We start from the raw sequence: 14,184 nt of genomic DNA, 5'->3' as shown, positions 1-14,184 counted from the left end.
ACTAGCCGCCGCACACTTACCTTGACAGCGCTGCCCTGCGCTTCGACAAGATGGTCGTGAGCTAGACTAGGCTCCGGAGGACTAGTTCACTGTTCAAGAATTGCATGCTCGTATCGTAAGATTCGTTACGGAGCTTGTGGTCCAAGTTTCGGGTTCCTTGATCAAATGCATCCGGCAAATTTTCGGCAGCAGGCAGAAGCATTTCTGAACCACGCTTGATCTGAGACTTCGACAAATCACGATGTCTCAGCAACCTGGTTGTCGATCGGGAAGACGCGATACGGGTGCTCCTCTGCCTGCATATGCACTCGTGCTGGTGTATGCTTGCTTCGATTCTGGTAATCACAGCCCACGAAAAGCGCGTGGTCCGACAAGGTTGGGCTTCTTGCGGATCCGCACATCCGCCCGTGCTCGGTTTGAGGCCTACCGCGAGTCCACACATTTGACAACTACCTCTGGAGCACAGGGCAGTGCCTGCTAGGGCCACAGACTCTTTTGACCATACATACGACCGGAGATCGCATCTCGCCTATCCCCATTTCGGAATCAGTTTACCTTCTCCAACTAAATTGAAGCCTTTTCTGCTCTCAATTCTAGAAACCTCGCATGGAATTTACCTGTATAGATCTCGTGGCAGGGCCGTTCCACGATGGGGAAAGAGAAGGCTCCTGCTCGCAGACCACCAGCAGGAGCAATACCGAGGCGACCCACAAATCCAATCATCCAGACTGACAACCTTCCCGCTACCAATGAGCCTGATTCACCGCTGCCCGAGGCACTACTCGATGACACCACCGACATTTTGGATGATGGACGCGTCTCTCTCAACCTTGATTCCAAGCTCGCTCAAGTCTTCGCTCAGCTAATCCAGATGAATGATGAAGAGCCTCCACCCTCGCCGCCCCCCGCCTATACCGACGTCCCAGACCTTGAATCATGGGGACTACCACTTAACATTGTGATTCAGGTCGTTGGAAGCAAAGGTGACGTCCAGCCTTTTCTCGCTTTAGGGACAGAATTGCAGAAGTACGGTCACACGGTACGCCTGGCGACTCACAGCGTCTTCAAAGAGTTCGTGGAGAGTGCAGGCCTGGGCTTCTACTCTATTGGGGGAGATCCGGCTCAATTGATGGCTGTAAGTGATGTCTTGTGGCTTTTCAGGATGACCGCTGACAAGGGTATAGTACATGGTGAAGAATCCCGGGCTGCTTCCTCGGATTGAAGCACTTCGACAAGGAGGTTTTAGCAAGAACAAAGCAATGATTCGCGAGATACTCGATGGATGCTGGGCTTCCTGTATCTCGCCCTCTGAAGACGGAGCGCCCTTTGTCGCTAACGCGATCATTGCCAATCCTCCATCGTTTGCCCACGTGCACTGCGCCCAGGCACTGGGCATACCTCTCCATATCATGTGCAACATGCCATGGACCCCGACTCGGGCGTTCCCTCACCCCTTGGCTAATATCAGCACCAAAAGCACTGACCCGAAATTGGCAAACTATATCTCGTACGGCATGATTCAATTGTTGACGTGGAATGGGTACGGGAATTTTCACTTCATGAAGCCGGTAGACTCACCACTTCTTGCAGGATCGGAGATATCGTGCAGAAATGGAGGGCTACACTCGATCTGGAGCCATTGCCACTGTCGGAAGCTCCGTTTCTGATGGAGACTTTGCAGATTCCTTGCACATACTGCTGCTCCCCAGCACTTGTGCCGAAGCCTCGAGACTGGGCCAAACATATTGGTGTGTATGTCTTTGCCCTGCCATGAAGGCCTCTAACCGCACGGTAGATGTCTGTGGCTTCCTGCTTCGGGACCCACCACACTATGATCCGGCACCGGAGCTTGAAGCGTTTCTGGAAGCTGAGCCGCCGCCCATCTATATCGGTTTCGGCAGCAATGCTGTTGATATCTCGGACGGTTTCGTTATCGCAGTGCTCAATGCCATCAAGGAATGTGGTCTACGTGCTATCATCTCAAAAATTTCGGGCCGTCTGGCAAGGATAGAGTATGACGAAGATATCTTCTGGCTAGATGACTGCCCACACGGTAAGCTGTTAATCATTCGCAGACTCTGCACAATCATTGACAGAGGCTTCAGAATGGCTCTTCCAGAGAGTTTCTGTCGTGGTACATCATGGAGGCTCTGCAACCACAGCTTGCGGCTTGCTGAACGCTCGGCCCACGATCATTGTCCCATTCTTCGGAGAGTGAGTCACCCCATAATAGGGTTGCGCAGGATTACTGAACAATAATAGTCAAGCTTTCTGGGGCAACATGGTGGCTCGCAATGGTGTAGGGCCTCGGCCAATCCCTTACCGTCGTCTTACCACCAGGAAGCTCTCAGAAGCGCTCCAATATTGCATGAGCTCGGCAGCGAAAGAAGCCGCCGCATTCATCGCAGCGAAGATGCAAGCAGAGCTTGGAGTGAAAGCCGCCGTCCAGTCATTTCATCGTCATCTGCCCGCCGACTTTATGGGATGCGACCTGATTGTAGACCTTCCAGCTACTTGGATCTACACGAAATCAAGGACGGACATAAAAATTTCCGGTGCTGCTGCGGAGATACTGATCCAGTCCCGGAGAATCAAGGCCGAGGATCTACAACTCTACAAGTCCAAACCCATTATCATCGAAAACCGCCGCTGGGACTTTCTCACTAGCTCTCTCTCCGTATCCATGGGAGTGTCTTACGATATTATTGCTTCATTGAGCGGCTTCTGGAGGAATCCACAGCGATTTCGAGAGCGGCAAGACAAACAGCGGGCTCTTGCTCGAGGTTCGTCACAGGCGTCGAGCTCAAGGCTGGATGGAGAGGAAGAAAAGAGCTCAGGAAAAGACATAGCAAAAATGGTTGGTGCCTCTGCGATGAGCATTCCGCACTTTACCGGCGTCGCAGTGAAAGGGTTTGTTGTTGACTTGCCCGTCGCTGTGGCCGAAGGATTCAGGAACACGCCAAAGCTATACGGCGAGAATGTGCCTAGCCATGCACCTGTGACAGATTGGAAGAGTGGCTTCACAGTTGCTGGGAAGACATTCGCACACCAGATGGCAGAAGGACTCACAGATCTCCTCGTTCAGCCAGTCAAAGGCGCAGCCAGGGGAGGGGTTGTCGGCTTTAGTAAAGGCATTGGCAAAGGTGCTTTACAGACACTTACGAAGCCCACTGCAGGTAAGTTTCCCCTCGTATGATCGCTGAACGGGACTCACCTTCGAATCAAGCTTGCATGGGCCTGGTTGGCTACACAGGTCAAGGAATCTACAAGTCTCTATATGCAGCAGTCCACTCGCAAACCAAGAACTCGGTTGCATCTGCTCGCCGTGTACAAGACAAATACTTCATTCGAGCGAATGGCGCAGAGATTGCCGCCGCCCTGGTCGTAGAGAGGTTTGATAGGGCTTGTCAGCTGAACAAGAAGACCGGACCGCTAAGCTTACAGCCCAGCACCGCTTCAATTACACTATCAAGAACAACGACCAGCGCTTCCAACCGGACGGAGCCATCATCACAGATTACCCAAAATGAAGCACCAATGTATCAGGAACGTGATCGTCGATATTAGCCGAACCACATGTTAGAACAGAGCACTTTCTATGGTGGATGGAGCAGCTACATCTAGGAGATGGCACAGTTGTCGGTTGTGCTGCCGTGGCTCCCAGCGAAGTTTGTAGGTCTTTGGTACCGCCAGAATGGCCACAACCTCAGACACGCTTATTAAAGTTGCTTTCGGACTGTCTTACTCACCAACGAGGGACTTCCTGATATCAGCAACAGGCCATGACCTCAGACGGCGAATGGCCCGAACAACCCCGGGTCACTAATCTTGAGACCCCTGGGCGTCTGCTTGATCTGCTTGGATTGTATGATCATGACGAGCTCAAGACAGCTCGTTTCCATATCGGTGGCTGATCTCAAGAGTATCCGGGTTGCTTGGCCAGGCAGAAGACAGCCTTTTCAAGGCAGGGCAAATTTCCCCCACTGCTGTCGTTGTGGGCAATGGCTGACCTATGGTGGAAGCTTACGCACATTCCAACCCGTCAGATGAGAATGCTTTGAAGTCTCTCGAGCTCTCCGTGGCGAAAGGATTGACCTGTACTATTCTCCATGGCCTTAACAGAAGCACATTCGAGAAGTCGCTCCGAGCGTGAACAACCTGCTCAAGGAGGGGTACAATGGCTGGATCTAAAGTGTGTACAGCTGCTATCCATTGGATCATTGAGCTCGATTTCTTCCTTCGTCTGCGCTACTACGGAACCAGCTTCTGAGTACGATTCTTTTGCGATTGGGAAAACGTCGAACAGGTACCGATACGGAACGCAAAATGAAGCGATTGACGAGGCTCGCGTCACAATCCGAACACCATCCAAGGTCGCGGACACAAGCACATCTACTGGCACGACGGCGAGTTCGACGCGGTGGAGCTCCTTGGAACTACGGAAGAACAGCACAAGTCGACCAAGCAGAATGTACTTTGGAATGCGTCACATGACTTGATGCTAAAGAGCGAGAACCGTGACACTGTCATTATCAGAGCGGGCAACCCGAAACAGCTCGAGGTATTAATACTTGGACAAGCTAGGAAAGCGGCCACTTCCAGGTCTTATCACCGTTGCCTTCAGACGTATCTGGTCTTTCCAAACGCCGGAATAGAAAGGTTCTCTCGACCCGCTTACACTCTGGATCTGTGGCGAACGCTTGATGGGTTCTGGCGCAGTAAGGCTGTTGCGGCACAAGTTTTGTGGGAGACTCGGAGCTGTTACTGTGGTACGGCGTGGATCTGGGGCCGCCCCAACGCCAAGCTGTATTCCCCAGTTCCAGTTACCCCACAAGAGCCACAACAGCTTAAGTCGACGCGTCACAATGGAAAGAATCAGATGTCTGGACTTGCAATGCATTCCGAAGCGTATATGAAAGCGCTGAGAATGGGGGCTTTTCCTCACGTTTCCCTCGCTTCCCTGCCGTTGGGAGCAACCACTGTCGGAATTGGCTCATCGCGTGGACGGGCTTTGAGCCACCCAAGGTCCTGCTAACCAACTAGAGTCGCCCTCTGCTCGCGTCGATGGCTTGAAGCCTACCGCGACGACCCTTCCTGCTGGCTTCCCGAAGGAGCCCTGCTCACCGAGCGTTTCGTGCGACCACAATCTCTGAGAGAGACATTGAGTTGTTTTACGCGACCGTACGACCATCCGCGCCGATGCCAGCCGCCCTGCCGAGACTGAAACCCGGTGTCTGCGTGGTGGGCCTCCATAGCAACATTGGAACAAATGAGATGATGTTTGCAGCCGGAGCTCGCGCATCCTAATGTTGCCCGCGGGGGGTACTTCACGTCAGGTATCTTTCTGGGCTGTGTTGGCGGATTGCAGCACAGGCTATCAGGACTTCAAAGCTCCTAAGCACAGATTCAGCTGAATGGACAGCTCGAGGATACGCAACCGTGAACATCAACTCGGGGGCGTTTGACTCTTAGGAAACAGCGGGTCGGTCGTCGCCGCGTTGTGTCTCAAGGCCTATGTCACTACCTTGTCAGATGGATTGGCTCCGGCGAAGGTCCGATGGGTATGATGCCATGGATCATCCTAGCAACAGTCTCGTGGTGCAGTGGACGGTTGGAAGCTCCTGGCTCGCAATGGCTCGATGGCACATAGGGATAGAGACCCTACGCATCTGAACTGCATTGCTCTGTTGAAAGGGTGCAACGACTTCTACCGAGAGACTTTGTGCAGGGATGCGTTCCTTACAAGCGTTCCTTGGGATTCTCGCACAATGTGGAAGCCTCGGTATGTATCTCTGTATGATGCTGTGTTCTTGCTGAGGTGAACAAGAACGCAACCAGCAAGAGGACGTCCTCGCAACGTTGGATAACTACCCTCTCGTAACGAGGGCTGGGAACACAGGAGAGTCAGGATCGCGCGAGCCAAGTTCCTGCCCATATCCTGGCCAGCTACTCGACAGGCTTGCATACCGTTGGCCTTTTCAGGAAGACACGAAGACATTGCAAGCAAAGGGGGATCGCAGGGTCCTCGGGAGCCTGTAACCTTCCTGCTGGCAGGGCTCGCTTCGGTTTCGAATGGACTCAACCCAAGAATGGCACGATCTTTGCGTACACGGAATGCGTCGAGGACCTCCAATTTGATGTCGACCGCGTTCTGAAGGGCAAAGACAACAGGTAGGAGAGAACGCCCTGGATCCGCGTCTCAACACTCTGGTACAACTAGTTTCCGTTGCCTCTCACACACTATAGGCTCCTGAGTAGTATCATGTACCAGACTGGCCAGTGCCGGATATCAAGTACCGAACTTTCTTACTATCCCAAGCCCAGTCGATCCTCCTTAACCCGACTGCTGCCTCTGCCACACTGTCGAAACAATCGGATTCTCCTGCACCGCAGATTGACAAGATGATGAGGAACTGGCCCTAACTACGCGTCTGCCCGCCGTAGCTGTCTCATTGGTTATCCGAAAAGCCTGCCCAACATGTCTTGCTCCAAGCGGGACGTTTCAGATGCTCCTGTGCAAATCCGCAAACCGAACTCAGACCGTAACATGCTACAGGACAGCAACACACGCTTCCAGGACTGGGGCTGCAGGCTCCGCAGGCTGTCAAAATCAACACAAACAAATACCTGATGTTGCTGCCGTTCTCCCTGCCTGTCATCGGTGCACCGACCAGCGCCCCTCAAAGGCTCGTTGGCTAGTCCATGGCCATGACCAAACAGAAAAGGTGGTCCCGGGTGAGGTTGTCAAACTGGAAACTAGATTCTGGCTGACTGGCATAGTACTGAGCAGGGATCGAACTAGATTGTGAAGGTTGCCAGATATGAACTGAGATTGGCTGAGCTCGAGTCGTTGCGGCGAGCATTCGCGACCGGAAACAGAGGCGGACATGTTGGTCACAGCGGAGGAATCATCCCAGTCATGTTATAGTAGCTTTGTCGCGTTGTGAGATGATAGGGAGAAATGCGACCACTGTTCAACTACATTCCTGCAAGCACTTGTATATAGACTGGCTGCACTCACCACTTCCCAGTCTATAACAGCTGGGCTAGTTGTTTTCCCAGGAAGATAAAGCGCCTTCGTCATACACTGAAAATGCCACTGGCCGCTGATTGTCTGGATGGATATATTGCACGCCTCATGGCCGTGGGCATCCGTGACATCTTTAGCGCGAATAACAGCAGACACTGGTTGCTCCACCAGGTTAAGATGGGGGAGCACGTATGTAATGAAAGCGGTTCACGAATCACAAGTGACAGCAGCCCCACGACCACCATCTACTGCGTAGTCCCGACGCCGATGCTCATGTTCGATAAGTATCGCTTGCATGCAGAGCACGAAGGCGTGGCTTCTCTACAACCACATACTCGCACAGTTATGGAACATCTCCTTCGAGAAAACAGCGCATGAACGGCAAGACTATATTTGCCTTGTTGTCTACCACGCTATCTAGTAGGTGACTACAACGCGTATCTGAAGCCTGGAACGCCTGCGATATGGGTGCCCGTCCGATCAGCCGTCTTGTTCCGTGTGTGATAGATGTACACCATGAACGACAAGGCCAAGACCATGTACGCTGTAAGCCCGATAGTCGTGTAGATCCCAGGCCCGTATGATGGAGCATCTTGACCTCTGAAGATGAGACTGCCAATGATGCCTCCGACCGCACCACAGGCGATCAGAATACCCGAAGACACTGCTCTTCCAGCCGAGTCGATAATATTGGATTGATTGAAAGCAAGAAGCGCCGGAGTGTTCGAGTGGACACCCATCGTGGCAAGGAAGATGCCAAGATACCGGACGTGATTCGAGAAGCCTTCTCGCATGACTGGCAACTTGTTAGCACCGGGAAATCAAAGGCAGACTGAGGTGCAACGTACTTGAGAATCCCGTGATCATAACGAGAGAATTGAAGATGCAGATGATTGCCCGTTTCTGGTACTTGTCTGACACGTAGGAAGTGATGCCGAGTAGCCCGAGAGCTGCGAAGAAAGGATAGCCTGAGCGCAAGCTTGCCTGTAGACCAGAATACCCCAAGCCCTGTCTCTACGTCAATAATGGATTGAGACTATAAGGGGATCACGTACCTTGATGATCGTTGGAGTAAAGAAGCCGACAGCGTTCGCGGTTCCGACGTTGAAGCAGTAGATCGTACCCTGCGCCCACAGGGTCCAATCCTTCGCGGTGTGGACAAAAGATGACCAGCCCACTTTTCCAGTCTTGTAGTCTCCTCGGTCCTTTTCGAGCTTGTTGTAGAGGTAGATTCTCTCATCTGGCTTGATCCATTTCGTGTGATCGGGAAACTTGGGAACAAAGAAAGGCGCGACGACACCGACAGCCATTGTTGCGCCACCTTCGATAGAGAAGATCCAGCGCCAGCCATTCATGTCCCGAAGACCACCCATTGATCCAAGCCCATAAGAGAGGATGCCAGCCAATCCAGAAGCCACGACGCCGATGCCGTAGGCGAAGGATATTCTCTTATGCAATTCTTTTCGGGAATACCAACAAGCGATAGTGAAAGTGATACCGGGGAGGATGCCACCTTCGAGCGTACCGAGAAGGAGGCGAAGGAAGGCTAGAATTCCCCAGTTGTGGACGAAGCCCATGCCGGTCAGGACAGCTCCCCATGCGACGGTGAGAAAAGGCAGCCACCATCGAGGCTCAACCTTGGTGAGGATCCAGTTGGACGGCACGTCGGAAAGAGCGTAGCCAGGGAAATAGATCATGAGGATAATGGAATACCTCTGAGTCCCCAGATTGAGGTCTTCTTGCATGCCAAGGACTTTGGCACTCCCGATGTTGATTCGGTCAAGGATAGAGATTGCATAGATGAGTCCAAGCATCGGCAAGACATGCGCGTCGACTTTCCACATGAAGCGACGGATCTCGGAGCGTGTCAAGGTAGATTCTTGATGTTTCTTCTCATCTTCAACGATCCGCTCCGTATGTGTCGCAACGACCTCCTCTTTGCCTGCGATGTTGACATTTCCTTCGACGTCGATGGGGTCCATGCTTGCGGTGGCTCCGTGAGGTGTCCCAGAGGCGCTGCGATGTTTCTCTCCCGCCAGCTCCAGGGGGCTGAAGCCTTTATCTGCAATTCATGTGGAGAGCACTGCATATCCATTTGCGGATGCCAGCCATCTCGACACAATGGACTCGCTTGTATCTGCCGTGCTTGGCGGCGTGGCAATGGCATTTCTCCAATACTTGGCCAGGAGCCTTTGATGCGATGTTTTGAGCCTCCATTGGCTCGATTTTAGGTGTTGTCCCATCACCCAGCCCATGGCGCTGAATGTCGAACTGTAGCCAAGCCGCTATCCAGACCGCTGGTATTTATATTAGCGAGATAGTGGGTGATAGGCGCGGTATCTCGGGGTAATGTGGAGAAAAGCTGGGGGATTTCTGAATTGGGAGGCAGCGGAGAGCATCGAAATTCCACAGTGGGGCGCGATGTCCAAACAAGTCCCTTTTGTAGCCCCATGGGAATTGGAAGGTGAATTGAGATGTGCGGAATTACTCCGTACAGTCTGCGGGTTTGACTTGGTTTCAAGGGACCGGACAGGGATTGAGTTCGTGTTCTGCGGCTGTAATACGAGGCCATGTGCAAACTAGCTGATGAACTCATCTTGTGTACATTGGACAGAGTGCCGTCCTTGGAGCTTCACTATCGCACCCAGATCTTCCGCCCTGGTGCTGCACCTGTTTCGATCCTGCTCCTCAGCACAACCAAGTCATCAATGGTCAAAGTCAACCCCATCAGTGGAGAGCCAGCCGGCTACAGTCCGCACCCGCAGCAACACAACTCGTTCAGTTCAAAGGGTGACGAAGCATCTTGATGGAGACCCTTTGGTGTGAAGCGGTTGAGGATGAGGACTTCGTGGAACGTGTTCGCATAATCCCAAGATTGAGGATTGGCCTGTTATGTGAGTCTTGATGCTCGGTTGAAGCGATGCTTTGAGGCAGGCCAGTTCGGATTCATCATGCCATTGATGTACTCTTAACGAGAAGTCGGACTTTGACAAGTAGAAGCGTGGAAGGTAGGTCGGCGTGTTGCAATCGAGAGAGTCGAAGATGGGAGGTGAAGGTCGGTTTGCAAGGGTGCAGAATGCGGGAGAGTGCGAAGAGGACACGTGATTACAGCGAACATCTGAAGGCGTGAAGATGCCAACTTCTACCAGGGAGCTCTGTGACCTGGAAGCATTTGGTGTATGGGGCGTCAGCGCACTGTGACAGCTTGTTTGCGGAGTGCAGCAATCGTATGTGCTTCTCCCAGACGTGCTCGATTTGGAAGATGGTGATGTAGGGGCTTGACCGCCGCCGTCTGCGGGCTGTAACAGAGCACTATGGAACGACGGAGCTGGTGTGTTGCTGGTAGGTTACAACAACACTGGCTGGAAGCTTGATCGCTCCTCGCATATGGCAGCGGAAGTACACGAAGTCAGGCCAGCGCAGTATCGGCAACAAGCGGCCAAGTGGAAGCGATATCAAGACTCACTGCGGCTGAAAGTTGAGATATATGCGATGAGTCGATAAGTGATTGACTACTTCGACCCAGAACACCCGCAGAAAACCGAGTGACATATGCCTGAACTCCAGATACTGACTGGGTCGACAATTCGGACATAACTTTGGCATTTGCAAGATGGATAGCGTTGGCGATGGTGATGTGAACGTCGACCGCCACAACCCACTTCTGAGAAGCTGATGAAGGGCTGACTGGCAGTTTCACTGACAGTTGAGATCTCCTTGAGCTTCAGGCAAGTGTCACTCATCCTTGTCTTTCTTCTCCTTGAATCACAAAAGCCCGCTCGTACTACCGTCACTCTACCTTATCGTTCGTCTTTTTCCCAAGACTTGACTTCATTCAGTTCTCATCTTTCTCTTCCAACGATCACCAAATGTCAACCATGACTCCAGTCGTCCAGCGCAGACCCTTGCAGTACGAGCTGAAGCTTCATGATACATTCGGTTCTCGTCCACTGTTCTGTTTCGAAGCTCGTGAGATTGTTGGCCTTCTCCCGCAGCGCTACACTTCCATCTCACCGTCAGTGGCGCGACGAGGTCTTTCGACCACGCCGCGGCCGCGAGACCTTGTCGTGATCGGCCACGCATCCAATGATGACTGGGTAAATCTCTCATGAACAACACGATACGGGGTCACTTACAGCGCTTGTAGCTCCGACTTCTGAACCTCGAGCCCAAGTTCAATGCTCCTTCCGAATTCCTGGTCTGTGACACAGTGGCAGATACATACCTTCTGGCAATGCAATCGTGGGGAGATGATCTCAGGGAGCGCCTTATGCCAGCAGGTGTAGGCTCTCTTGCGAGTCACTACCGCATAGAAGGCGTCGAAACCAAGGTCATCAAGGACAAGATAACTTTTGTCGGTGCCCATGTCGCTGTCCATGACGGTTTGGTCACAGCGAAGATCTTCCTGCGGCTTGTAAGTACGCATCTTCGCTGAGGTCGCAGCCACACTGAACCTGTACAGCTCTCCGACTCCCTCATTAGTACCACTCATTGGCCTTCATACGGCGATGTTGGCTTCCCTCGCGATGATGCTCGGCCGTTCGACCTCTCTCGCCCCCTGCCCGTCCTCCGGAACGGAGTTCTCCTCTTCCACGACAGTGAATTTCGGTCTGAGCCAGGACACAAATCGCGGCCTGGATTTGAAACATGTGTCCCTGAGATCGGCATATGCCTACTGGATCTTGACGAGGTCGCTGACATTCCTCCTGGGTCTGGATTTCGGAACTGGTACCCCTACATCAAATGCCACAACGTCTACACCACTACCATCACTTTCAACGGTAAATCTGTGCGATATCAGCCGGCATACGGTGCATTCTCAGGAATCGTTTCTCATGCCGTACCTGACAGGGCGACGATGATTTCAGTGATTGATCAAGTCGTCATGAATCATTGTCAGAGATCCCTTGAACCTGAAGCCAAACTTGCTCCATCCCCATCAACCCTTGCTCGCCCGCCTCCACCTCTTCCGTGGCCTGCTCGTCCATCTCAACTCGCGTCGACACCTGTTCCTGCGGCCCCGCCTCCACCTCCCTCAGTCCCGACCATCCCCAATAGAAGGGAATATCAGCTCATATTGGCCAACATGTGCCTCGACAACATCGCCAAGGGAGAAAGGTGCCGCCACTTTGCCGACTGCTTTGCCAGCGGAAAGAACTTTATTTGCCCTGAATTTCGTCGCGGCTGTCCACTCCCCTTCCGCCATCCTCGCACTTTCCACAGTCACCGAAAATGCAAGGCAAAACCTGATCAGAAATGCAATCGCGAAGACTGCGTGCGAACGATCAATGTCTACCACATCCTACCGAACTGCAAAGAGATGAATCTGCACGGGGACTGTGCCAAGGAAGAATGTGCAATGGGACATGATGCCGTCAATGTGCGGTTGAAGTACTTTGAAGAGAGGGTGGCGGCGGGAGATGCCAATTACAGATTGTACGCCTGTCCTCCCGAAAAGGCCGCAGCCGCAGTGCGCATGTAGATGCTCAGAAAACCAGGCAATTCAGACACGTCCTCTCTTCATGAAACCCAGTCTCCCTTCCGTCGTGCCACCTTTGCATATTTTCTGCCGTATCCCCCCCTAACACCAGGCCTTGCCCGCCGGCAGGAAACTCTGAAGCGGCTTCTCAACGAGGGACACGTAGAGAAGTACTCCCTTTCCAAATCTATTCAGCGTGCCAACATATCGTAGTGCCACAAAACGTCGATGCTGCAAACATTGTCCTTCTGCACCCTGTATACCGCACTTGCCTTCAGAGGAAGGGCTCCCCGTACCAAAGTTTTGACATCACCTACCTGTATGGGTGAGGTCATCCTCAAGTGAAAAGGTAGCCACCACCGACGAGCTTCATCTCTCATCCCTTCTCTCTCCTCTTCTCACTCTCACTTCACTCTTCTTTGTTTCACACTTCACACTGCAACACATCTCACACTTGTGATTCACAACTGCATCCCATCTCGCACTTCTCATTTGTTCACTGTCTTCTTCTCAAGATGTGGAATTTTCTTCCTTCTCTCCCGCGCTTAGGTTTCCTCGTTCCTTGGCCTGCGTCTTCGCCCGTCCTGGCACCGGGGTCTGTCGACCACGGTGGCCACGGACCCGAACCGACCAGCACTGCCGAGACTGTCACGACCAACTCACCTGAAACGCCTTCCCCCTCTGCTTCCGTTCCGATCGACCCTCAATTGTCAAAGAATACTACCTCCAAGCGTTCTGAGTCGTCCAAGAAGCCTTCCTCCAACCGCCCTCAATCATCCAAGCCCCATGCCGAGATACCGATGTCCACTGAGATGACAGGCTGGTCCGTCAACGACGTCAAAAGTACGTTATTATCACCCCTGATCTGAACTCTACTAACATGCTGCTAGAGTTCAAATTCTGTGCCGAGCATGCCCTCCGTCGCGTCAAACGTCGTGTCAAGAACCAGTACCCGACCCTCCACGCACTCCAACACGATGTCGACGTTCTCCTCCAAAATTGCAATCAAAGATGGAATTGGCCAATCATGGGCACCAAAAGTCGCTCACAGATCAAACGACTCGTCTGCCGTGCCGTTGCCCGAGACCTTCATCACCACCATGGCGTCTTGATCTCCAGTCCTTCATCAACTGACACAGAAGTTTTCGAAAATGACATAACAGACGACCTCCTCTTGGAAGCTGAGACGCTTCGGTTGCTCGAGGACGCCGGTGATCCTACTCCTCCTGTTCCTCCTGCTGCTCCAGCTCCTCGAGCTCCTCCTGTCCCTGGTCCTGCTTCTGGTCCTGCTTCTTGTCCAGTTGTATGTCATGTCCTCCAGCTGCCGCTTGATCATGCTGACATCTGTCTAGGCCCGCCCGCTTCCGCTGCCGCCTGCGGCGAGGCCTGTCGACCGCGCCAATGGCCCAGCTCCAGCTGCCCGTTCTCCTCGTCCAGTTGCTGCTGGTCCTGTCAATCCCAGCCGTGTTGCCTCTGCTCCTGTTGCTTCTGGCCCTGCGGCTTCCGGCGCGATCGCTTCCAGCCTTGTCGCTTCCGGGCCTGGTACTCCTAGTTGAGCTCCTGCTGTATGTCGTGACCTCCTCCCATTGTCCCTTACTCATGCTAATTCCAATCCAGCCTGCGAGGGCCTTTGTACGGTTCGAACCTTTCAGGAGCCCCAATCGCTTAGTATTGG

At 53.0% G+C, this 14,184-nt stretch overlaps 3 protein-coding genes across 3 annotated transcripts; 2 read left to right on the top strand and 1 right to left on the bottom strand.

The window, feature by feature from the left end:
• Positions 1 to 649: 649 nt before the first annotated feature.
• Positions 650 to 3,530, top strand: G647_00003 (uncharacterized protein; the record flags this gene model as incomplete). The annotated part of the gene is made up of 8 exons (XM_008723406.1): positions 650 to 1,135; positions 1,185 to 1,540; positions 1,591 to 1,748; positions 1,796 to 2,053; positions 2,106 to 2,214; positions 2,263 to 3,176; positions 3,227 to 3,384; positions 3,450 to 3,530. 8 exons carry the CDS (start codon positions 650 to 652, stop codon positions 3,528 to 3,530), a joined length of 2,520 nt encoding a protein of 839 aa, XP_008721628.1.
• Positions 3,531 to 7,458: 3,928 nt separating this feature from the next.
• On the bottom strand, positions 7,459 to 9,012 carry G647_00002 (uncharacterized protein; the record flags this gene model as incomplete). Its single annotated transcript, XM_008723405.1, has 3 exons — positions 7,459 to 7,826; positions 7,879 to 8,044; positions 8,086 to 9,012. 3 exons carry the CDS (start codon positions 9,010 to 9,012, stop codon positions 7,459 to 7,461), a joined length of 1,461 nt encoding a protein of 486 aa, XP_008721627.1.
• Positions 9,013 to 10,908: 1,896 nt separating this feature from the next.
• Positions 10,909 to 11,811, top strand: G647_00001 (uncharacterized protein; the record flags this gene model as incomplete). Its single annotated transcript, XM_008723404.1, has 3 exons — positions 10,909 to 11,127; positions 11,178 to 11,444; positions 11,493 to 11,811. Coding segments are annotated over 3 exons (804 nt in total), but the record flags the coding sequence as incomplete, so codon positions are not given.
• Positions 11,812 to 14,184: the final 2,373 nt, after the last annotated feature.

Source organism: Cladophialophora carrionii (genome assembly GCF_000365165.1).
Source record: "Cladophialophora carrionii CBS 160.54 unplaced genomic scaffold supercont1.1, whole genome shotgun sequence".
NCBI lineage: Eukaryota > Fungi > Ascomycota > Eurotiomycetes > Chaetothyriales > Herpotrichiellaceae > Cladophialophora > Cladophialophora carrionii.
Note: the sequence above shows the minus strand (reverse complement) of the source record. Positions and strands in the feature narration are given on the sequence as shown.